Source organism: Exserohilum turcica (assembly GCF_000359705.1).
Source record: "Exserohilum turcica Et28A unplaced genomic scaffold SETTUscaffold_7, whole genome shotgun sequence".
Lineage (NCBI taxonomy): Eukaryota > Fungi > Ascomycota > Dothideomycetes > Pleosporales > Pleosporaceae > Exserohilum > Exserohilum turcicum.
Window position 1 is genome coordinate 557,254 of NW_007360288.1, and position 24,897 is coordinate 582,150.

Here is a 24,897-nt window from a genome sequence, read left to right on the forward strand (position 1 = left end):
GAAAGCGGCACACAACTTTGCACTGCGCCACCACATAGATGCAATTACGGTCCTCATCTATCTGCTTCAGCGTGTCGAGGACGAATTTGAAACAACTTCTGCCTATGGAAGCTACATCCAGCCAGGAACAGTCTTGAGGTGTGATGGCAAAGACAAGAGAAGCTCCAAGAAGAACGATGTATCAGCCACCTTCATCTCTTTTCCATATTTTGATGTTGGTAGCGGGAGTTGGCCGGACCCTCCGGCTGACGACTCCTTGCATCTTCCGAGAGGCCTCTTCCAGCAGCATTATCCCCGAGAAGTGGCTCAAGACCGAGATCGCCAACAGTCCTTCAGCAAGTTCAAACGAGCTGGCAAGACATCACGTCATTCATTGCGTGTACCTCAGCTATGGGTCTTGATATTGGGCTCAACTACATTGATCACATGTGGGCCATCGACGCTAGCGTCCACATTCCACGGCAACATCGAGTTTGTAACGCAGGAGACACTTCTTGGCTCAACCGGCTTGATACAAGTTTCGGCAGAATTTGTCAAAAAGGGAGTCTTCTATCTTCCACTAGAGTCTTGTCAGACGTTCCTTGCGCTCAAGGCTATGATTCAAACAGACTGTCTTCAGCACACAGAATATCACATTAATGATTGTGTCTTGCACACATCAGACGATAATGTTGAACTAGATGCATCACGATGGCCAACCGTTGTGCAGACGACAAAGTCTGCATTGATTTCAGTGCGGGTGAGCCTTCGTAACGCGACAAAGCCATTGATGAGTGAGCCACAAGAAGGAATATCCAAGACAACAGATGATGGTCCGAACAATGAATTGGCCAAAGTGGGAAATGAAGCAGCAACAGACTTGGAGGATCGATTGAAACGCACAGCCAGTGAAGAGATGGCCAATGCCGCAAAGATGCGGGAAAAGGAGTTTCAAGATCTGCTCGAGGTCGAATATAGAAAGCGTCTGGCCGCCTTTGGGTTTACTCACGAACAGATTGATGCAATGATCGACCCGGAGAGAGCGAAAAATCAGGAGCCACCAGCTACTTCAAGCTCATATGCGCGGCGGATACCTACATATTCCAAAATACACCGAGACTTTCTCGATGTTTGTACTTTGAAGTATTATGATATACCGTATCAAAACGACATTGATACGAATTACTTCCTCATACTCCAGGATTTGAACAATTATGAGTGTAAAGTCCTTTTCGAGCACACTAGGCGCCTTCGTCAACAGGAAGCACCACAGAAGCCCGAAACCGGCATGGCGGACTGCGAAATAGAAGGAAATCGCTCGGGGGGTGAAAGGCACGGTCGATCTTCGCGAGACGCTGACCCGCGGAGTGACATTTCTTGCAGAAACACTAGTCAAACAAGAGTAGAGACAAACAGAGCCACCGCGCGTGGACCTGGATCGATCCGTCTAGCATCAGCCCCGGAGGTGCAGGAAGCTGACCATACTCATTCTTACCAACTGATCGACCCCGAGCTCCGTGTACCACCATTCTTGGCGTGGCCTACTACGTACGACCATGAAAGAAGCGAAGTGGGCTTCCGACCGCACAACGAGGTTGCATCTCAAATGGAGTTTGATGGTGTACTGGTACAGATTACCCTGCGTATCATTGATAAGCGAATCTACCAAGTCCGCCAGGGCTTGAAAGCAGACTCCTATGCCGCATCCCTTGTCCTATGGGAAAAGGGCAATCACCAAATGACCATTCCTGCTGATTCTATTCCTAGAAAAAAGATTAGCGACCTCGATCTCAAATTTGACGCCAGTACTCTATCCAAGTCGTCTGTCCGCCTACGGGACATGATCCAATATTTCAAAATAGACAGCGAGGGAGTAGTAGAGCGTCATCCTCTTCCACCAACGAGCCCACCGGAAGATGTATCTTTTAGGCACAGGAATCCCAGACGACGCGTACTTCTCTGGCAAATTGCACGAATGTTCGGCCTGAGGAATGCCCTTGTCAATGGTGTGAAAGCTTTGATTAGTCAATTTGTACCAAAGCATCATGCACATCCCCTCATTGAGCGATGCTGGGGCTCAATTTCGATCGTTGATCAGGTAAATTGACTTCTCTGAGATTGTATACAATCACTAAAAACCATAGATTATTCTCAAGACATCAGAAGAAATTTACCGACATCAAGCCAAAGACAGTCCCAGCCGCAGTTCCTCGACATATATAGTGAGACATCTACCAAATGATGAGTATATGAATCTGTATTTACTGCAAGATTTCGGCATTTCAGTCACCTCCTGTGACTTTTGCGACAGCAAACACCGCTACACTAGTGTCGAAGACGCAATCAATCATCTAAGATTGGCACACCTTTCTGCACAAAGAATGCACAGCAAGCAGAATTTGGAATTACTCAAGCATTGGGTCACACCCACCACGGACGCAGATATGGAAATTTCAACAGAACGTCTGCTCAAGTTGCTTGAAACACTAACTCGACGCGTGAACAAGTTATTGTCAAGGGCGATAGACATGCGTCAGAGTGTCGCTAATGGCTCACAGGAGCTAGACGAGGGGTATCTTTTGCGCTCAACGTTGGTCACAGCTGCAGAAAAAATCTTCCAATTTTTGTATTATTCGGCACACAGTTTCAGTACTCTTCGCGAACATGGGTTTGCACCAGCGGGGCCTGAACTTCTCGCTTCATCTTCAGAGCATGTTAATGACGAATCTGGTGCCGAGATGTTCGCGACCCTCGCCGACCTCGCCATGTCAAGAGCAAGGGACGACCTCTTATTGATGACTCAAACTGGAGATAATGGGAGGTCAATGTTTCATTTCAAAGCTCCACCGCAATTCACGATTTACCTGGGTCTTTACGATCTCGTTAAAAGACCCCTCCTGTGGGACATGTCAATTATGGAGCTGTATAGGGATCATCTCTCTGCCTTGGTATGTTGTCCAATTACAAAGCATTTAAGCAAGCATGCTCTGACTGTGATAGCGTTTCCAAGCCAGCCGCAAGCCTTCAAAGCGAATTTTGCGCGAGCTATATCTCTTGGATGAAGAGATTGAAGTGGTAGAGTCTGTATACATGCAGCAACACAAGGCAGAGCAGGTTCTTTGTAAAGTTCTTAGCACTGATGAAATCAAACTAGTGTTCGAGGTAAGTTAAGCCCATATATTTCAAAACTATGTTAACTTACGCTGTACGCGCAGGACCGAGAAAAAAGCATAGAGATTCTCTTTTCGCAATTCCGCAAAGACTTAGAGAGAGCTACTAAAGCACTTCGACACAACATCGAGATTCTGGAAGAAGGCAACTCCAAAGCAATCCTCATTTTCACGCTGGTCACCATAGTCTTCCTGCCTCTGTCATTTATCGCCTCAGTATTCGGTATGAACACTTCTGACATACGGAACATGGACAGTAGCCAGACGCTGTTTTGGGCAATAGCACTTCCTGTAACGGCATCCATTGGTACACTATCCTTGATGGCAGCATACGGACAAACAGCCATTGTAAATGGGGTTCACAGGTTCAAGGACGATATCATGATGAAACGGCCTACTTTCAGACCTCACCAGTTCATTCGCAATCGGAATAAGCACGGGATGGATGAGGAGAGGGCGGATAGACCCAACAAGGTTGCGACAACGCCAAGTAGACGTCGCCTAGACCCTCAGCACTCTGATCCATGGTTGCACAGCAAACGATGGTCAAGCCGCAGACAGAATCTAACGACTGGAATGAGTGGTTCAAATGGCAACCCAATTCTGGTGCGGACTGCAACTGCTGGAAGTGTCTATGGAAAATCCAGGCAAAGGAGCGCACTGCCGACTTAGCGGGTGGCTCAAAGATGGTCTGAAGAACGAGAGAATAATGTCGAGATCTAGCACAATGATTTATTGATATAATGAATAGCTTTCATTCCTGTATCCATATGTAAATTACACTTCATGGGATCTAAATACATGTATGAGCACTTGATAACAGTTCTCAGCTATCTGAAGAGGGTTGAGAATGACATCCACCTTCAATCACCCTTCTACATCATCTACTGCCAGCATGCAATATGTCCGAAATCGTTCACCGTTATTTCTCGGCCGAAAACACGGCACTCTATGACTACAGATGCAACAAGCACCATGAATATCATGTATTCTTACTATAGCAGTATGAAAGTTGCCTAGGAAAACGCCGAAGCTAAGCCTTTTACATAATACCTCACAACCAGCCTACTTCCCGTTGTCCTACTACTACTTCGGCCCGCATTCGGCTCGTCTAGCAGCTGTAATGGCGCAATGTAAAAGCCGAGAAAGTTCGTTTAGGAATTCAGAACTAGAATACCGCACTGAATTATTATGCAGCCGTAAAAGCTTGATCTGACGCTATTACCATCAAGAACAACGCCAGTACAATTGAGTTGGGAATAACATCCCTGGTCTGGGCCAAAACTACTTGAAACACGTGATTAATGACTACATAAATATGTGCAATGAGAAGGGAGGGCAATCAATAGACTTCTTCTATCTTCGCCAGCAAAACGTTTTGACAACACAATGCGCCTCCAACCTGCTACAAAGACTGACCTGCCTCAGCTCGCTGCTGTGGGAGCTGCGGCATTCGCTGAAGACGCCATCTATGGGCATTTTCACCCCTTCCCAGATATCTATCCCCAGGATTTTTATGATTCCATTTTCAATACACTTCATCGGCTTCTGGTTACTCCAGGAGCGTTGATTATACTACTGGAGTTAGAAGGCGCGGAGCTAGCCGCCAGCGAGTATATGAACGGAGGAAACAGCACAGGAGCTTTGCCCCAGGAAAAGAGAATAGTTGCCTACTTCGCACTGGTCAGGTACGGCAATGAGAAAGCGGTCGCAGCGTGGAATCCGGATAGCGAAGAAAAGCGTAAGCAATACCACTGTCTAATTCATATATTAGAACTACCAGAATTTAAAAGATACGAAGAAACAGCATCAGAGTCCATTCTCATCCTATTTTTTTTACCTCATAGCTGACCATAGCTCAAGGCCTCCAACGTAAGCTTCTTGACATTGAGCAAGCTAAATACCGAGACCGTAGCGCAACACCCGGAGTCGTAGAAGGATTCTACAAGCCAGAGATGGATGTGATCGGCGACGTGCCGGAAAGGATTGATGCCCGAACACTTGCCATTCTACCGGAGTTTCAGCGAAAAGGTCTGGGAAACAAGTTGCTAGCATGGGGCTACGACCGCGTCAATGCTGAGCAAGTCCCCATGTTTGGGGATGCCTCCAAAAAGGACATTTCTCTCTATCTGAAAACCGGGTTTAAGCTCATCGGAAGTGTTAAACTGAAGGCCAGAACCGTTCATCTCCCTGATGATTTGGCGCATGCTGTTCCAAATGGTACTTTGGGAAAAGATGCGGCGACGCCAATAAGACTCGAAGAACTTGAAGTGCCGGTCATCAAGTATAGCCCATCACCAAATGCTAAGAGGCTGAATTACCAGTTGTAAGGTAACAATACCTCAATGGCTGCACAGAGGAGTTTAGATGTTATGATCCCATGTCAATAAATCAGTTCAATGATGTTACCATTCTCTAACTTATGAGCGCCATGGACAAAGGACCGAAACCCTTTTTTTCTGTTGTTATTATTTCTCTTCAAGTTTTTGTACATGAAAGAAAAGTAATGCTGTGAAAACATTACTCGCCGATCATACGTAATTCAAAAATTTGAGAGACTCGTGCTACCTACCTTTCATGCTCATAGATCCTCTTCCAGACATGTAGTACGGATTTTCCTTTTCACAGTTCGGCTAAGCAATCTATTGGGCCGAAAGCAGGGACGTTTGAAAACCAGCCCCGAATACGTGTCTCCAATGATTAGTACTGTGATTCGGTCCCTTGGTGACCAAATCGCCGAATAGACCAACTTTTATCTTTTCGTTTTCATTGTCGCTAGATGTTATTTCTCAAAGCGTTCTTATTTCAACTCTAATAAAAGTGGGCATTTGTTACCAACAATCCATGCATGAAAGTGACCAGCTCCTACCACGTATTGAATTCATAAATATTTTTAAGAGGTATAATCAATCCGGGAACATGCAACGAAGATCTTTACCCTAGATTGGCTACTTTACTAGTGTAGATATTCTCTCGTGTTTGGTGACGAGTGGGTCGCTTCGCAGAAAATAAAGGGTGCCTAACTAGAAGCGGATAGCTGACTAGTGCCAGATTTCGAGCTCAAGCTTTCCATAGACAGGTTAATGTAGCTCGGCTTTTAGTGCACGCTGGATAAAAGGTACATTCGTTTATCCAACGTCGCGTGATGAGATTTGAGGGCTTATTGAGCTGCCCTAGTTGCTTCACGTCTAGCTCTCAAGCTCTTCATTGGACCCTGAAGATATCTAGTCATTTATTGATAACATAAAATACTAGTGGATATCATTTCATCACCATCGTGTTTGGTCTTTGCTGAAGTAACCCGGGATTTGCAGAATTGTTCTAGAAGAGTTTTTCTTGCTTATCCTGTTGCAACAACACGGTAGCAAACTCCCGGAGCATAAATATAATTATGACTAAGACTTGATCCTAGTCAGCTGCACATCTGTACCGTATGGAGTCACCTGAGTGCCAGGGTAGTGAGTTTTTGCAGCCGTGAGTGCTTGCTGATTATTTGATGCGGCCTCAGACATTTACTACGTCAATCTATATCTCCGAGACTTCATTGGAGTCCCCTTTTTCTTTCTCCACCAAGCTCTGACACAAGGGGCTCTGAAGCCTCAAATGAGGACCATAGAGTTGAAACCCACATACGATGCATGCAAGGGGAAGACTGAGAAATCCAAGTAGATAAAATGACCATCTTTCTTCTAAATTGCGTCGCATTGGTTCTGATACAAACGGTAAGGCAGCTCCCATGATGTTTCGATTAACGAAAGACGAGGCGAGCGCAGAAGAAGCTAGGGTCTACGATTGTACTTGGATTAGCTTCTGACCATGCTGCACCGAATAATGAGAAAAAACAACGCACCTGGTAAGCATCAACTATGTAGTTTGTAAGGCCGATGAATATCAAGAGGAAGCCACACCCAAACATCCCCTCTAAGAAAAGAGGGTAACCAAAGTGTACTTTGTTTCCTATGCAGTACCCCATAAGAAATAGGGCTAGAACGATGATGAAACCTCCAAGGTATGCCGGAGGAAGTCGACGGCTCTCTGGATAAGCACCGGCCCTGGTCTTCTTGGTTGCAGCAAACCCTAGAACTGGGTCAACGACTATGTAGACTGAGGCAGCAAATATTGTCCCGACGCAGAAGGGAATGAACAATACGCCCGAGTTTCCCGCACTAACGTACCCAACCTATTCAAATAAAGGGGGGATGAGCTGGAAAAACAGGTAGAATATCGAGTACTGGAGGCTTAGAAACAGGCATGTGGCCACCACTATAGGCTCAAAAAGAGCCATTCGAGTCGGAAGCAGGAGTCTTTGGAGCATTGCTGAAGCTGGGTGATTATGTTGGGCACCAGACGGCGTCTTTGAGACGGTGTTTGTCTCAGGCATAATGAGTACTATCAACCACGAAAGTCCAGAGATGGCCGTGTGAATCCAAAAGCATAGCAACCAAGAGTCGGGCCATCGTGCCATGACCTGTAGAGATATGATTAAGGGGTTGAGGGAGCCAAGAGTGATGGCAACCATCAGACCGGTGATAATGTAACCACGGATGGCTGGATCCTTGAAAATGTCGGCCAAAATACCACCCGAGACGATCATGGGGGCTGAGGCGCCCAAGCCTGCTAGAACTCGAAAAGCCAGCAAAGAGTTCCAGTTGGGCGCCGCGGCCGATGCGGCGGCGAAGATGAACATGAGGGTGACGCCGGTACCTAATGCATACTTTCGGCCGAATATCTCGCCCATAGGTGCATAGATAAATGGCCCCATAGCACAGCCGACTAGGTACAAAGATACGATAAGTGTTCCTTTTGACGGTATAACTTCAAACTTGGCGGTAATGGCATCCTGAACCCCGACGGCGATCGAGCTTCCAAACGTACTGGAAAAGGCAGTGGAGAAAGCGGCAATAGTTGGGATTGTCGCTTTCATGGTTCAAGTTCCAAAGCCTGCGAAGTTCCAACGGGTGTGGAATTAGAAAGAGCTGTAGAAAGGCAAGCGAGATTTGTTGTGTCGAAAAGAAAGAGCTTGGGCTTGGGGGAAGTTAGTGTTTATAGTGCCATGTATGTCATGCGGTTGTATACGATCTGAGATCATTTTGTTTGAGCTAAGTACTGCCTAGATCATCAGTATCGTGGGTATATTCTTATGGTGGGTTCAACCGAAGAACGCATCGTGCCTTTTCCTAAGAAATGTGTAGAGTGCATTATTTTGATCAGTGTATCGGTTCTTTTCAAGCGTGTACAAGACCGCGGCTTAACTTCCTTTACTGCATCGACACTGTTCTATTCTGCACCTGAATCGCATGTGACCAGGCCTGATTTACCTCTACAATTGCGTTCTCTATATTTATATCGCGTTGAGTTCTCACTATCATATCAAACTGTAGCTTAACGCTTTTTCTAGCTTTGCTATCCCATTCTCACCGACCATGATTACCATAGCACCAGCCACTACATTTGTGAACAAAATTTCTCCTTACCATAGCGGGAATGGAGCAGATCTTGTCAATGGCAACTATTCGACAAAGGTCAACCAACAGATCGACGCCAAATGGTTAGCATACCAGGTCCAACAGTCATCAAGAAGGCTTAGTGGGCATGTCGTCCGCACTCCCACCATTCGACTGCCATGGCTCGACCGACCAGGTCTTGAGGTATGGGCCAAGCTTGACTGTCACCAAAATACGGGCTCGTTCAAATACCGGGGCGCTCTGATTGCTATTATGCAAAGTCCAGCGGAGACGATTGTCACAGCATCGGCCGGTAACCATGCCTTGGCCGTATGTGCAGCTGCACAGGCTCTGGAAAAAGAGTATTTTATCATTGCCCCGGTTGAGGTCTCGGAAATCAAGGCCAAACGAATTCTGTGCAGCGCCACACGCATGAGCTTCTTCGGTAACGACCTTGGAGAAGCAACCCAAGAAGCAATTGGTTATGCCAAGGGCAAGCCTAACACCCACTATATTTCACCGTATGCGGATCCTTTGGTAGTGGCAGGTGCAGGCACATGTGTAGTGGAGGCCTGCGAGGATGCAGGGCCATTCGACCAAGTCGTCGTGCCGCTGGACGGAGGAGGTCTTGCTTCTGCAGTAGCGTCGTGGTGTTCAGAATATTCAAAAGATACACGCGTGGTGTGCGTGCATCCACATGTTTTTGGGCGTACGTTTGGCGCCCACAAACATATATCGTCTGAACTGTGGAGGCCAGCAGAAGCCAGTTACTGCGATGGTTTGGCCGTGCAACTGGTCCAGGAAACCCCGCTGGGCAACATACTGGACTCACTCACCGGGGACGTTGTACAAGTAAACGAGGACGAGGTTGCCATTGGCATTGCCCAAGCCATGCGCAACCAATCCCTGCTTCTCGAGGGTTCAGCCGCAGCGGTCATTGCCGCCATTCCCCAACTACAAACATCTACACCAGGCCCAAGCCGCGTTCTACTGCTACTTACTGGTAGCAACATCGCTGCTAATGTCGTTGCCCGCGCTCTCGTCACTCATGTTTCTGACGACGAAGACCGCCGGTCCATGGGCCTTCGCAACATTGTCAATCCTGCTGAGCGTTATGGCGCTCTCAGCGACTTAGCGGGCAGTGCCAACAACAGCACTTCCAAAGCCATCCAAAAATTCCGCGAGCCCCGTGATATCTTTATCGCTCTTGGCTTGCGTCTTCTGCAATCAGTCGATGCCATGAAACACAGATTAGACCAAAGCCGCCTTCTATGCAATCGACTGCAGTTACGCCTTGATACCTGGTCTCACTCCATCGTTGAGGCCCTTTTCAGCCAGGTTCGTAAACTCACTGTTGAATTCTGCGATGACGTGGCAGGCCATGTCGTCCCGTTTTGGGTTATTGAAGAACGCCATCGTGTCCTTCTTCGGCTGCTATCGGCTGCTTCGTGCACGTTTGAACGAGCGAGCCCTTCATATGACCAGGCTGTTACGCAGTGGTTTAGCGACACTGCCTCGCAGAATTCAAATATGGTCAACTACGATCGACACGGTGCAACATCCTTCGCAGCACAGAGCTCATGCTTTTGCAGGCGCTGCGACCTTCGGAACACGGCAAAACCGCCGTGAGTCTACTCCTTACCTCCAGCGTTATGGCTGCCTTCCAGATCCTACTGCATTACTTTATGCAGCACATCCGTCCAGGCGACCATGTACTCCTTCCGCCTCACATCTACTTTGAGGCATCCGAGGAGATCAAGAGCTTCGCAAACACCAGTCTCTTCCATCTGCACCAAGCTGAAAGCTTTGACGCTGAAAGCTTGATTTCCGAAGCCGAGCAATGCAACGCTCGTGTTGTTTTCATTGATCCCATCGCCAACACGGCTGGTCTACCTACCACCGATATCCGCTATTTTGCGCAAACAGTGTCTCATCAGCCAGGATGGGAAAACCGTACTGTTATCATCGATGGAACCATGGTTTCTGGAGGTCTCCCCATCTACGACTGGTTTGTCGGGCCGCACGCACCCTTGGCATTGTACTCTGAGAGAGCAAGCAAATACCCTCAATACGGATTGGATGTCCAGATGGCTGGCTTTGTCGTTTATCCCAGCCACCCAGACAAAGGCATGCGCAAAATACGACGAGATCTGGGCTCTGTCATGTACTACCGTAGGCTATCTCTCTTTGCTCCACTCGACTACACCATCTACCAAGCCCGACTGGCTATGCTTACCCAAAACTGTGAGACACTCTGCTCTGCTCTTGTGCAGTCACTTAGTAGTATTGCTACTGTAGAGTTTCCACGGGCTTGGTCAGAACTTGGATGGCGGCATGGTGGCTCTATCATCACTATAGAATTCCATGAAAAGGGCTTGAATGGTCGAGAAGGTCTCGATGCGTGCATCGAGCTGGTTATTTTCAAGGCCAAGCAGCTTTCACTTGCGATAACAAAGGGTGTCAGTTTTGGTTTCTCGACATCGAGGATTTCGGCAAGCTCATCCATGGCTGAGAATATGGATCCCTTTCTTCGCATATCTGTTGGCGTGGAGAGGGAACATGTACCACTTTTGGATTCGGCAGTGTCTTCGGCAGTCTTGAGGTACCATGAAGAATTCTCACAGCAAAGGGTTGTTTAGAATGGCTTGTTAGCTAACCGTGGCTATTTCTACGCTGTGTTTGATGTATTTGGGCCTACATTTTTCATAGACCTTTATATATTATAATTTTCTTAAACAATCAAAAGCGCAGGCTGGTTCCATTTTTACCTGCACATTCTTAAGCATAAAGCTCGAACTTGGCCAGCTTTCGGCGAAATCGTAGTGTTTTCAGTGACTGGTACTTTAAACCAAGTGGAAATATTGCAGCAATTGAGTGTTTCCATTTGATATTCTATCCTTAGTCAAAAAAAATCATCTAGTGTACTTTTTTCGTTGTCCAATATGCCCGTTCCTTTTAGCAATGTATGCATGTAGAATGTAGCTCCTTCTGCTTTTGTTAACTTTATTGGCATGTGTCTTAATACTATATCTTATTACAAGAATACTAATCTAGTACATGAAGTCGATAAATACATGCTACTGCTTGATGTTAGTACTGCAGAACAAGTCTATTCTTTAGATAAGTCTTTGTATCTAATAAGATGCCTAACTCTTATACTAATAGTACAAACAATTAGTTATATATATGGTGTAACCTATTGCGTGATGAAACTTGCTGCGTTAGTATCTTGAAACTACTTATAGATACGATCTTAATTTAGCTGTTTGTTTTGCAAATACTAGGTATGTTTTTACTCTAGAGAAAACCTTTTTTCCAAAATACACTGAATCCCTCTATATCCTTAGTTCAGTATTGGAGATGTTCACATCGGGAAACTATTTTATCATCAATTAACTCGCAAAGACCATGGTGCTATAAAGAGTCACAAGTCACACGATGGGCTGTGGGGCTGGAAAGTTGGGAAGTGAGCCAATGTAGCACGTCAGCGCGCGAACGATAGGTCGCTTGCAGTCAACCCTTATAATACTGATATACCAACGATATAAATTATCTATGTCTTGAAGTAACTAACAGGAGACCCCTCCAGAAGCGAAGACCGCAGAGACTAACAGTTTGTATACATATGTTGATGACTTCATATAGGTTAGCACCAATATGTCTGCAAAGCTCTCCTTATACGTATGTATGTGTTGAGAACATGCAACTTACATCGTCGGCAGGTAATAAATAGAACATTGCTCGGTAGCCATCTAAGCAATTGTAGCAGCAGAGCCCGAATTCGTCAGCACAGTGGTTGCTGGATTCTGCAGCACGGTGGTTGCTGTATTCCGTTCAATTAGTTGTGGGTCGTCGGAGACTCCGTCGGCAGAGTCAAAAACCGGTGAAGCGGTGGCTATCGTGAGGCTAAGAAGCACTGAGAAGATGCGAAGAGGCTGCATAGCTGCTGAGTTTCGAGGTGGAATATTGAAAAGAATGAAGTGACTTGTTGGAGATGTGTTGCCCATAAGGGGTGTGAAACGGAGTATTTATATCTGCTCCTGTGCCCTGTAATTCTGTTTCTACTCGAATAGTGCTATAGGAGTGATATTTGGCCGTCTGTCACGGATGAATGCTCGGTAGGTACTAAAAGGCTCCTATATCGTATCCCCACGTATCCCCACGGGTCTACCCTACAACAACACAATCATAGCAATTTTTATACTCTTAAAACGTGTGAGTTGCTTCTTGTTGCATCCATCTATTGGTACATGTATTTGGAACCATGATACTCTATTCTACTATAGTTATACAGCCCTAGGTTTTTGAACTTCCGGCCGATGGTTTTGCAAATCGAGCGGCCCGTGAGACGTCTTACCATGTCATGGATTACCTGGCACCCTATGATGGTTGGAAGAATGAAAAGCCTAGCTCAGACAAGACCCTTGTCCGGTCTTGGGGCGAGGGATATTTGTTCATCCTAGTGTAGATGTTAATGCCAATCTAACCACGTAAGTGATGGGTGGATAGAAGTCATTCCTGCTCCTTTGTTATGGCGCTAGCCAGTAAGGCGGCTAGCATGCGTGCGTGTACTGCTACACGTAAACTAATGAGTTTGCTAAATGCACTTCAGGAGTGTTACGATTTAGATGGAATCTACAACACTACAGACTGTAGCTTAGAGAATATATATTCAAGCTACGCCTTTATTACTCCCCTTGCCTGTACTGCAAGCTGTAGCTGTACTTCTCGTAGACCTGTATTAATAGGTCCCGAATGTGCGCTTGTAATTCCTGCCTAGAGTCCCGTAGCGTGACGAAGATAGCACGATTCACTACTAGGACACTGACCACTACAGGCCCTATGCGATTTATATTCGGACCTTTGCCGGTGAGGTAAATCTGCTCTCAACACTAGATGTATTGTTGTCCTCAACCTACGTAGTAGCTCCCACCGCAGCCTCTTGGTGTAGCGCAGTACGACATACCCATTCAACTACATACTGTGTAAAGGACTTTTGTGGTTTGTTCCAAGGACGAACGTGTTTTCAAGTATGTCTTCTTATCTGCCTTTTTTTGTTGTGTAAGCGATTTCGACGTGCTAAAATAGTGCGTTTTGTGACATGTCAAGATCTATGTCGTAAAAGTGATTTCAAGGGACTGTTGCCTTGTGAAAACCGCCGAGTTAGACCATTGAAATCACTCGCAGAAACAGACACCAGGCAACAGGACAGTGCAGATGAGTCAGATACTACTACTTAAAACAGTGTAGATAACACTTGTGATACCGTATGACAGTCTGACATGATCTACCATAGATGTCAAATTATCCAACGCCATGAGTGAATTCCTCTACGTAGAGATGTCGAAAAAAAGCCACAGATATCCTATCACGTCTTCACGTTCACGCCTGGCAGTCCATGATCAACCAGAAACTCCATCTCGGTTTTCCTATCTCCACACAGTCTCCTCAGAGCCCCAGGCCATGACGCACAGACACGCCAACACTGTCTCATCGTCTCAGCATGCTAACCTTGCGGCCGCCTCTTCGCCACCAAGATGACATTTCAAACACCGGTCTTTCCCGCAACGCCGGGCCGAAAGGAACTCGCTTTTGATCGGAATTGCTCATAAACGAGCCGAAATCCAGCCATCCGGGCCGGATCCTATGGAGCAAAAAGGAATTCCATGTTCCAATAGCGAGAGCAGCCCGTCCGCGTTCCTTGCATGTCTAGCTCGTGAAGCTGTCTCATTAGCGTCGAACTCTATCTATCCCTTATGTTGCCGCCAGCGCTCCCTTTTCCCATTGCAAGACAGGGCAGTGGGAGTGGGTGAAGGCGATTCCAAGACAAAACAAAGCAGTGATCCATCGCGCGCGCGCGCAAGAATGAGAATGAGAAAGAGAAAGAGAGATTATCTACCAGGTTGCTGGGTCTATACTACCGCAAGAAGCTAGAGCAAAGCCTGGATGGATGGATCGGTGTCTGTGGGCTTCCCCGGGTCCAAACACATATGGCATTGATGCACGTACCTGGTCAGTACATCTAATCTTTGAGAACATGCACCACCGATCAATGGTCTTGTTTGTTTTTCTTTCTTTTTTCTTTTTTCATCCTTTCATGCTTCCCCTTCTCAACGTGCTCATGTACGGCATATTACGCCATTTATCAAGACGGAAGTGCAAGGCAGCCAATGAGCAGCCGCAGCGTGCTGAAGGATGGAAAAGAAAAAAGGGTTTGCATTTTGTCCACAAAAGAGGCGTTCAGGACATGTCACGGGGGGAGGGCAGGTCAGCCTCGTGGCGCTTATAATTTGTTTGTTTTCTTCTAGGAGAAAGAACCTTGGCTAACTTCGCGAGACGGCCTTGGTGCCAACTTTCGGGCGTGGCGTTTGGGGGGGATGTGGAGGAAGCCGAAGTCCCAATTTCCGCTTTCACCGTTCTTTGTGGTAATGTGATGTGCTTCACAACCATGTACCCTGTCCTGCTTGATGCCTTTGCTAGGGGGCCTGTCTTCCTCCTGTCTGTTGCTTCTCGACCGAGCATTTCCAGAATCCGATCGGCACTCGTAGTAAAAACCAAGCTAGAGTTAACTTCACAAGGCTGTTTCAGGGCTTAGCCCTACATGGGTACCACAGGTTTCCGGGTCAAGCATATCGCGGAGAAGAAAGTATATACAGCCTTGACTTGACGTGACTCTCGCGTTTGCGTGCCGACTACCGTCAGGTCGGGTCTCAATCAAAGCATGTCTGTTCAATCGGTGTACATGATCTATCTTACTGGGGCTTAGCTGGCTGCCAGCCTCATTTCCAGTGGGCGTATGCATTTGCCTAGTTTGTATGATTTCATCCTGCGTCACAATGAACTGACTGGCCCACTACGTTTCAACCACCCAAGCACAAGTGAAAAGCACCACGGCTAGCCTTCGTCTATGCAGGTACCAAACATATCCAGATACCAGGTTGTAGGTACAAGTGTGCTACTACGACATCGCCTCGAGTGCTATAAAGAAGCGGTTGCGCGAACCATGGGCTTGGCAAAGCTATGTCTTTGTTTTTCCGCGTCCATATTGGGGGGGGGTGGAAAAGTTGACATTCCGCTCCGTGGAAATGCCATGAGCGAGGTTCGCAATCATGGAAATCAGAGTGAAAATAGAATTGGTGAATTCACGCGGTGGCTGCCAGTGGTAAAGTTGGCGCCCAAAGCATACTTGTGGCGGGCGCCATGTGGCGGTACGGGGTGGCTTGGTCAAAGTAGGGGGGGGCAAAGGGAACCCCCCTATGCGGCCCGGAACAGCCATTACGGGCACGTTGGCTGGCTGGAAGAGGAAGGGCAAAGGACAGTCAGGCTCAAAAGAAAGACGGGCGTGCATGTGCCCTCTGGAACGGGCTGTCGAGTCAGTGTCTTGCTGGGGGGCACAAGACCAGTCCGTGTTACCGCGGTGCAAACACCTGGTCTGATCCGCCCCCAAGTCGTGCGACACTAACACGACTCTGCTGCGTACACAGACCACGCGAAGCGATAAAGGGCCACGGCTTGCATACACTCGGTGCGAACCACGAGAAAACAAAGACGCGCGCTGGAAACGAGGGCGTGTACGACACGGATGCAAATAAGAAAGGCGGAACGGCCTTGTGCCACGGTCACGGCCATGTGGATTAGTCAGAGAAGGATGATTGCGCCGCGGCTCTCGCGTATCGCATCTCGGGCAGGTTTCCCATGTGGAATTAGATTGGAAAGGGTAAGATGGAGCATGTCACAGGCGCATGGTGGACGTGACTGCATACACATAGCACATACAGCTAACTGCTAGTCAGCAATCCTCCAAAGGGGGCGGCGGGGGCAGAGCACTAAGCCCATTTGCCTCACCGATGACGGCCAGGCCAATTTCCCCCCAAACCATAGTCGGCCGAATCAAAGGCCCAGACAGGCGCAGACCAGCTCTCAACATGGCGTTTCTGCTGGCCTGGAGCTGTTTGACCCATTCACATTGATTGCCCGGTCACCGTTCGTACTAGGCCGCCGAACCGCTTGCCAGGCAAAAACATGTGCACGGCGGCAATTCAGGCCGGGCCAGCGACGGTAGAGAAGCGGCAGGACAGAAGAAACGCCAGCAATAGTCATGGTGGACGGTGGTAATAACGACGATAACAATAATGGCCGTCCCGGGCCAGGGCCGCAATCTACCCATGCCGCCATGTCCCGTTTGCGAAGGAATGGAAAGCATGGAAGAAAAAGACAAGACCCCGATCTAACCTTGTCCCAGCGAAACGGTGGCGTCGGTGACTCACTTGCATCCTGTGCGGTACACGCACACGTTACGCAACCAACCCTGTCTTGTCCGCGACCAATTCGCCATCGCCATCATCATCATCTGCACACAAAAGCCATAACCGTCACTCTTGTCCGCGCACCGCAAACCGCGCCCCCTTGCGGCCAAGCGGGGTGGCGGATAAAATCTCGCGCCCGCTGCCAGGATTTGTAATGTGGTGGACGAAGAAAAGGCGTTACGGGATGGCGGGCCAGCCATACACAGCTCCCGGCCCATGGCCCAGCGAGCCTGTGTGGAAAAGCATGTGTTTTACATACATGCGCCATTCTGCCACTGCCGATGCAAACCAGGTAACATGGGGTTAGAAGAGCGAATGCAAATGTTGGCAAGGCAAAAAAGCGTTCAGCCACCTTTTCGTCTCCGTACGTAATGTGAGAAACCGATGTTACCAATTTCGGCAAAGGTGCAACTCGGGGTTTATGAAGGCTACGCACAACAGATATTACGCTCAGGCCATTTCGAGACGGACGGTAATATGTCAATATTGACCAAGACGCTGTTTTTAGAAAGAAAGATAACAGAAGAAGCTGACATTGCTGAATCGAGCATATTGGTAGAGTGAGTCTCTCTCTCTCTCTCGGCCTGGCACTATACACGCATATCCGTATTCACCCGATGCATTGATTGAAACAAGGGCTCAGCGGCGGTTTGCCCACGACGAGCGCGTACCCACTAAACTGACTGTATGAGATAGACTAGGTGTAAAGCGGAGAGCCTTGTGTAACACACACTTAGTCACATGCGGCCAGAATCCGGGTCGTTTACAAGGAAAAGAAAGAAAAGATGAAAGAAAAAGAAACAAGTGCTGATTCGACTCGACTTGGTCACGCCGCTTTGCTTACACCGACCAGGCCAGCCAAGGGTTGATGGGGGCTGCCCTCGCTACTACGCTGGCCCAACGCCAAAAGCAAGCGAGATACGCGATGCTTGTTAGCTGTGGATTTTGGAGCCTGGCTGACATACATACATACATTCATACAAACAGATGGACAGGCAGATGGACAGACAGAGAGGCAGAAACGACGTGAATAATTATCAACGAAAGAAGAAAAAAAGAGATCGGATCGCCCAGATCTACCCAGTCCAACTAGCCAAATCGCCCGTATGAGTGTGTGTGTGTGTGTGTGTGTGTGTACATCCACACCCGCCAGCGCGAATCATGGGAAACACGGCTACTTGGGACCGGCAGCAGCAGGGATTATGTGTATGGAAGGGAGGGGGGACCGCCGCCATCGCCAACGGTCGGGTATATACCAGATTCAAAAAGCGACAGTCAGAAAGTCAGAAAAATATTCGCTACCACTATTCTGCAGCGCAGTCCGTGATTCGCCCGATTGCCTATTTAATTAGTCCGTCCATTTGTCTGGCTGGTCTGGTCTGGCGGGAAGAGTGCAAAAGCAAGTGCTGAGTGGACGGGTGGGAGGTAACCTGAGAGGGCAGACAGACAGACAGACAGACAGAGAGGGAGGGAGGGATGTAGCTAGTAGCATAGGTGGTACAAGGCATACATACGTTGAGCCGCATGCGAGTGCGAGTACGAATGCGTGGCTTACCACCTAGACTAGCCCGTAAGTACACATAACCCTGTTTCCATCCATCCATCTCTCCGTCGAAGAGAGAGGAAGAGAGAGACGGTTACACAACCAAAACAAAACCCAAAAAAACAAAACTAGGTGAAATGAAGTGAAAAGACAGAGAATATAGCGTCGGAGTCTCTCCCGACAGGACGGGAGTAATGCTAGAAAGGAAAGAAAAAAAAATTATTCTCATAACCGGCCTTTGTTTCCTCTGCCGGCCTGTCCCTGTCCCTTTCCCTCTCGCATTAGCTTTCCTTTTTTTCTTTTTCTACAGACGTTGCTTCTGGCAAGTAAGCCAGTCCAGCCCACCCGCCGCGGAGTCGTCAAAAAGAAAAGAAAGGAAAGAAAAGAAAATACTTAGGCTGGATCCCGCACAGCACAGCACAGCATAGCACAGCATAGCACAGCACAGCACAGCACAGCACAGCACAGCACAGCACAGCACATCAACAAGGTGCCAACTAAGAAATCCAAAATGCAAAGAAAAGGCAGAAAATAAAAATAAAAATTGTAATCCAAAGAAAAAAATCTCACACCAACGTTCAGAATAGCCAGCCAGTCCAGGGCAACCCCCCTACCCCCTCGCCTACTTACACCAGAAACCTTCTCTCGTCCTCTTTTCTCTTCTTCATTTCCCAAGAAAGAAAGAAAGAAAAAAAAGAGAAAAGGAAGTACTTGGATATATATCAAGGGTGAAAAGGTAAAAAAAAAAAAGATGTGAGGATCAAGGATGGAGGATGCAGGATTGTGGTGATGGCGCAGAGAAGATCTTTCTTTCTTTCTTCTCATCTTCGTTGGAAATTGCAAGCAAAATTCCCATTCATCTAACTATTCAGTTCAGCTTATAGAGAAATGCCTAAAAAAAAAACAAAAAAAAACTCGGATTTTATTTCATCTTATTTTATTTTCAAGACACAAAAAGCCAGAGTAAGTTAAATCTATACATATATGCTCTAGTACGTAAAACCTAGAAAAACTATAAAATTATACAACAAATCCATGATTATTCGCTAGAAAAAAAAGAAAAAAAGGAAGGAAAAAGGAAAAAAAGACTACGTAGAAAGATAAAAATAGACAAGAGAGAGAGAGAGAGAGAGAGAGAGAGAAGATTTACACTACGGGTACACTCCCTAGTTAGTGAGTCAGTCAGTTAGTTAGTTAGTTAGTTAGTTAGTTAGTTAGTCCACCCGTCCGTCCGTCCGTCAGTCCGTGTTTACGGTCCGCGTTGTGCATCGTGTATTATTATTATCATTATTATTACTATTATTATTATGACGATCATTATGATGATTAATATTATCATTGGTATTATAATTACGCAAAGCTTGCCACAGCCACGGTCATAGCCACGGCCACAGCCACAGCCATGGACTTGGTTGGTAGGTTGGTTGGTTGGTTGCTGGGTCTGGGCGAGCGAGCGGGCGGAGACACGCGCTGGATGCTCGTCATCCGTCATCCGGGCTTTGCCGCAATGCTCGAATATGTATTTTTCTTTTTCAACAAGAATCCACGTACAGTAGCAGGCAGACGGTGGATTTTCAACTGCTTGTATGCCTTGTGGCTGGAAACACGGTTGGCTTGTAATTGCCGACATGCTGTGTCGTGGCATACTTGGCTTATGCTCATGCTTGCTCACGACATGACATGCTGTCATTGTGTACATGGACAAAGCAATTCCATCATGCATCTTGCCAGCTGCCAGCCGCCAGCCCCGACATGGAGTAATTCTGGGGTGCAGCACACACAGAGTCTGGCCTCATTGCCTGGGCCGCCACTTGCCGCCCTGGCCTGCTAAAAAAGCTGACACCCCAGTCAGAGCTGCTGCGTGGCTAGGCGCAGATAGGCACATGTCCGTCATCAACCTTGCACAGGGCTACGTCCAAATTCCGCAAATGGGGTCGTGTTATTATTAGGGGAAGGATGCAGATGGCCTCCAGCTATGCGTTTCGAGTCCCAAACACCGCCTATCTACACGTCCCTTGAAATGTTCCCTAACCCAACAACCCCCCTCCCCCCCCAAACATGCCAAAGCATAGTTTTGTGTGCTCCCTCCAATATACAAAGATGCCCAAACAGCTGCGAAGCAGTGCAAAAAAACACGAAAAACAATGTGCGGGGAATCTGAGGGGAATCTTGTGCAAAGCTATAACTAAACCACCACTAAGTGAAACAAAAATCAACGGAAAGGGGGAAGGGGGAGGGGGGGAGGAGGGGGAGGAAGGGGGGAAGAGCGGCCGAGATACTTCGCAAGAAACTGCAAACGTGTGACAATCTGACCCAGAGCGGCGCCACCAGCCATGCAAACAAAGAAAACTCCTTTGGAAGAGGATCCGATTGTCTGTCCTGCCCGCAAACCGATGCAATTACTATCAAGCCGCAAACAACCGTGTAGGGGGGAGGGGGATTTGTCCGCTCAATGCCAGACATAGTGGCATTGACGGACTGTCAAATATCGTCGGTGAAGAAAATGTGTGTGTCGAAGTTGCAGAAAAAGAAAAAGAAAAGATAAGAAAATTGGAGCCGAGCTCCGAATAGGAGAGACAGAGAGAGAGAGAGTGTGTGTGGGTGTGTGTGTGAGTGTGTGAGAGAGAGATGGTGAGAAGGAAAAAATTATGGCTCCCCATACCGCCCGGTTCCATCATGCTTTCGTGTCATCTTCGTTGCTTAGCGTGCTCGTGACCAGCTCGTATGTCGTAATGTCATTGTTGCCGATGAGTTGGAGAGCCAAGTGGGGGGGGGGGGGGGGGGCACACGATCCAATAGGCGTAGTATGCAAAGACGAGACGAAAAGCAAACAGTAGGGTGAAAATCGCAAAAGCCGCTGGCTGCCCATCTTGGCGTCAATCTGTGGTGTAAACGCCCGGGGCCTTTGTGAAGAATCAAAAAAGTTGATTCGGAGCCATGCCAGTCCTTGCAGTGCGCTGCACTCGAATAGGCTAGCTTGGGCTATTTAGCTGCTTCCTAGTAAGATGACCAACCTCCCTGTTGTGGGGCCTGCGGCGGTGGAGCCCATCCGGGCATGCCGGGCTGCTGCGCTGCCGCACTCTGGTGCTGCATGAACTGGTGAGGGCTCGGGCTTGGCTGGTACGGGTTTTGGCCCATGGACTGGTACCCAGGGTCCCCGCCAGGCAATGAGCCGCCCATGGCGCCCATGGTCTGGTATTGCTGCACCGGAGTACCATGCATCGACGCGCTACTCTGGGCATGGTGAAGCTGTGGCGAGGCGTGTACCTGCGATTGTTGCGGCAGTGGCGACTGCTGGGGCGGGCGCTGGCCGTATTGCGGCATGTTGTGCTGCTGCGAGAGCGGCGAGGGCTGCGAAGGGCCTTGCCACATGTGCGATGGAGGATATCCATGGCTGGCGTTTTGCTGCACACTGGGGAGCATGCCGCCGCTCATGCCCTGGGGCATGCCGATGCTCGGTGGTCGGCGGTGCATCTGCTCTGGGCGGAGCGGAGTGTGCTGCTGCTGCTGCTGAGCCATGGGCGAAGGAACCATGTTGTTGGGAGGCAGCGTCGAGGGACGGTAGGGCTGCGCACCCATGGGCTGGCCTGATCGTTGTGGCGTCTGTGCCGACATGCCGGCATACTGGCTTCCTGGCACGCTGGAAGAAGCCGTCGAAGCCATGCGTGGCGACTGGACAGCTTGCGTGACTTGAGGCGCATGCTCTCCTTCGGCAGTGCCTGGGCGGTTTGGCTGCACCGGCGGCTCATGCGGCCGTGTCCAGACCTCGTTCAAGTAGTCCTTTCGGGCCTTGCGCTGCTGCTCGAGCTGCTTGTTCACCTCGGCTGTCTGGGCAGCTGCATTGAGGATCTCGCCAGACGGGCTTGGCCTCGTCATGTCTTGGTAGGGGGCGCCCTGCATTTCGTGTCGCGGACGTTGAACGCCCGTGTAATCGCGAGGCTGGAGATCAGCCGTGGGCCGCTGGCTGTATGCATCCGGGCTGGTTGTCGGCATGCTGCCAGGGGCGGGATTGAGGCCGCCAAAGGGCTGCAGCGGGTTGATGCCAGCGCCCAGGTAGTCCTGGTTGTTACCCGTGTAGGGGCCCGGGTGGGTGAAGGAGGCCATGGTGTTGGCGTGGTTCGCTTCGGCAGCGGCCGCTTCTCTGGCCTTTGCTGCACCGGGTCTCTTTTCTCCGGCAGCGTCTTCTTCGGTGAAGCCTTGCTTCCGGGCCTTGCTCTCCCAGTAGTCGTCGCGCACACGGCGTCCGTTGACAATCAGCCTGCTGCCAAACTGGCGGAACATGGAGCGGGCCGTGACGATGGCGATTTGCCTGGATCGGTACGAGTAGGGCAGGATCTCCTGGTGGATGAGGTCGTCCTTTTCGGCCTGGGTGGCGATGATCTTGTAGAGAGATCTGTTCTTGTTGAAGAGCAGATACGAGTCTCGGTATCCTAGGACACGCGCACATTCCGTGGCGAGCATAAAGAGCTTGTCAGCGCGGTTGGGCACGAAAAAGGTGCGGCAGCGGTATTCGCGGCCGTCGAGCGGGTGGCCGGTTTGCGTCACCTTGCGCTCACCGGCCTCGTCGATTTCGCGGGGTATGTATTCGTCGCCTTCGGCGTTGAGCTGGTCAGTCGTGTGGTCGCGCACTGTAGGCAGCGCCTTGATGACCGTGGGCTTGGAGGGCGTGGGCTTGGTGGGTGGCGAAGCTTGGGGCGGAGAAGCCTTGGGCAGCGCCGTTGTCTGCAGCTGGGGTGTCTGCACAGGTGGCGCGGTGCCTCCTGGATGCTGCGAGGGGGTTTGTGGAGGTTGCGAGGCGCGATTAGGTGAAGCGCCCGAATACGGGGGTCTGGCAGCAGCCGTCGTGGTGCCCTTTGACGGGCGACCGCGACTGCGCTTGTTGTTGGGCGTGTCATCACCCTGGGGCTCGTAGCTGTTTTCGGGCGAGCGACTGCGCTTCAAGCCGCGCGATTGCTGCTGCTGCTGCTGCTGCTGCTGCTGTTGCTGCTGCTGCGCGGCAGAGGGAGGTGGGCCTGAGAAGACGTCTAAGCAATGGTGGTCAACAAAGAAGCTTGCGGGAGGCTGCTTCGGATGTAACCGACGCGCAAGCCGGTGACTTGGGAAGGGGAAGGGGGGATGGGAGAGCGAAGGGAAGCGACGGATAGTGAGCGCGACGACTACTTACGCGACGGGTCAATGGTGCCGGACGAGTCCATGATGGCGTTTCCAATGCCACCATTTGACATGATTTGTATGGGCTGTTGCACATGCACAGAGTACATCCAGGCGGCGCGGGAGCGACCGAGCTCGAAGGAAGCTTCCGTCGAGCGTCGTGAAGCTCAGGGAGAGGGGGCGGCCCAATCGGGGCGGCGTGGTTAGTATGGCTAGGCGCACGAAGATTCGCGACGGTGGCAGGCAGTCATGTGCTGATGGGTGATGAGGGAACGGAGTGTTGATGCGATGCGGTCGAACCAAGGTTGAGGTTGGTTGGGCGGGTTGCGTGCAGGCAGGTGGGGCCAAGGCTCGGGCAAGGGCACGCGCGCTCGTGTTGGCTGAAAACCCGCTCGCGGCTCGGGCAAGCAGCAGCAGTGGGCGCGAGGCGGGCGACAGTGCAGTGGCGGCGGTGGCGGTGGTGGTAGTGATGACGATGGTAGTAGTGGTGGTGGTGGTGGTGGAAGTAGTGGCAACAGTGGCAGGAGGGAGGGAGTGCGAGGGGGGTGGGAGGCGGACGGGGCGTTGAAGAAGCGAGTCAACGTGCAGAGCGCGCGCAGCAACAACAACAACCACGACAGCGACGACGACGACAACAACAACAATGGAAGGCTGTGTGGTCGAGAGGAGCGCCAAACGGGAGTAAGTGGGAGTGGGTGAGTGAGCAGTGTGGTGGGTGGGTGTGTGGGTGTGTGGGTGGTGGTGGTTTGTCCAGGGTGCGCGGAGGAATATGTAAAAGACACACGGGCTGGCGACGGCGACGGTCCGCGTGTGTTGATCGATATGGACTAAGAAGGCGTTAAGTTTGAGTTTCAGGTGCTGGGGCAGAACAAAAGTGCGCGCGGCCAAGGTCGCGGAGCGCGATCAGTGCCCCCGGCCAGGAGCCGACGGCTGGACGGTGGAGCGAAGGCGCCACGTGAGAGCGAGAGTGCGTGTGTGCGTGTGCGTGTGTGCGTGTGCGTGTGTGCGTGTGTGTGGGCGTGGGTGCCTGCGAGCAGCCGCTGTAAGGGTGACTTGCAGCTCTCGACGGCGCGCACATACACACACACATACATAGACTCGCGCCCTCTCGCCCTCGCTACGGCGGGATGCTGGGGCGGCGGCGGGTGCGGGAGCGACCAGCCAGGGCAGGGCAGGCCACGGCAAGGCAAGGCAAGGCAAGGCCCCAAGCAGCAGGCAGCAAGCAGCAAGCCAGGGCGCGCGCGCTCGCTCGTTCGTTCGCTCGCAGGCCAACCGTTGGAAGGGGATGGGGGGAGGGGGGAGGG

At 49.9% G+C, this 24,897-nt stretch overlaps 6 protein-coding genes across 6 annotated transcripts; 4 read left to right on the top strand and 2 right to left on the bottom strand.

Annotated features, from left to right (window-relative positions):
• Nucleotides 1-842: 842 nt before the first annotated feature.
• SETTUDRAFT_165457 (uncharacterized protein) lies at nt 843-1,779 on the top strand (the record flags this gene model as incomplete). Its single annotated transcript, XM_008032077.1, has 1 exon — nt 843-1,779. A coding segment is annotated over exon 1 (884 nt), but the record flags the coding sequence as incomplete, so codon positions are not given.
• Nucleotides 1,780-1,851: 72 nt separating this feature from the next.
• Nucleotides 1,852-3,846, top strand: SETTUDRAFT_173693 (uncharacterized protein). Its single transcript, XM_008032078.1, has 4 exons — nt 1,852-2,077; nt 2,124-2,927; nt 2,980-3,141; nt 3,195-3,846. Exons 1-4 carry the CDS (start codon nt 1,955-1,957, stop codon nt 3,819-3,821), a joined length of 1,716 nt encoding a protein of 571 aa, XP_008030269.1. The 5' UTR covers nt 1,852-1,954; the 3' UTR covers nt 3,822-3,846.
• A 692-nt stretch (nt 3,847-4,538) lies between these two features.
• Nucleotides 4,539-5,479, top strand: SETTUDRAFT_34661 (uncharacterized protein; the record flags this gene model as incomplete). The annotated part of the gene is made up of 2 exons (XM_008031908.1): nt 4,539-4,890; nt 5,007-5,479. The coding sequence occupies 2 exons, from the start codon at nt 4,539-4,541 to the stop codon at nt 5,477-5,479; spliced, it is 825 nt and encodes a 274-aa protein (XP_008030099.1).
• A 1,065-nt stretch (nt 5,480-6,544) lies between these two features.
• SETTUDRAFT_156792 (uncharacterized protein) lies at nt 6,545-8,073 on the bottom strand (the record flags this gene model as incomplete). The annotated part of the gene is made up of 4 exons (XM_008032079.1): nt 6,545-6,592; nt 6,720-6,935; nt 7,000-7,315; nt 7,364-8,073. The coding sequence occupies 4 exons, from the start codon at nt 8,071-8,073 to the stop codon at nt 6,545-6,547; spliced, it is 1,290 nt and encodes a 429-aa protein (XP_008030270.1).
• Nucleotides 8,074-8,333: 260 nt separating this feature from the next.
• SETTUDRAFT_156793 (uncharacterized protein) lies at nt 8,334-11,232 on the top strand (the record flags this gene model as incomplete). The annotated part of the gene is made up of 3 exons (XM_008032080.1): nt 8,334-8,382; nt 8,643-10,145; nt 10,169-11,232. 3 exons carry the CDS (start codon nt 8,334-8,336, stop codon nt 11,230-11,232), a joined length of 2,616 nt encoding a protein of 871 aa, XP_008030271.1.
• Nucleotides 11,233-21,439: 10,207 nt separating this feature from the next.
• SETTUDRAFT_97011 (uncharacterized protein) lies at nt 21,440-23,667 on the bottom strand (the record flags this gene model as incomplete). The annotated part of the gene is made up of 2 exons (XM_008032081.1): nt 21,440-23,466; nt 23,607-23,667. 2 exons carry the CDS (start codon nt 23,665-23,667, stop codon nt 21,440-21,442), a joined length of 2,088 nt encoding a protein of 695 aa, XP_008030272.1.
• Between the last annotated feature and the right edge of the window lie 1,230 nt (nt 23,668-24,897).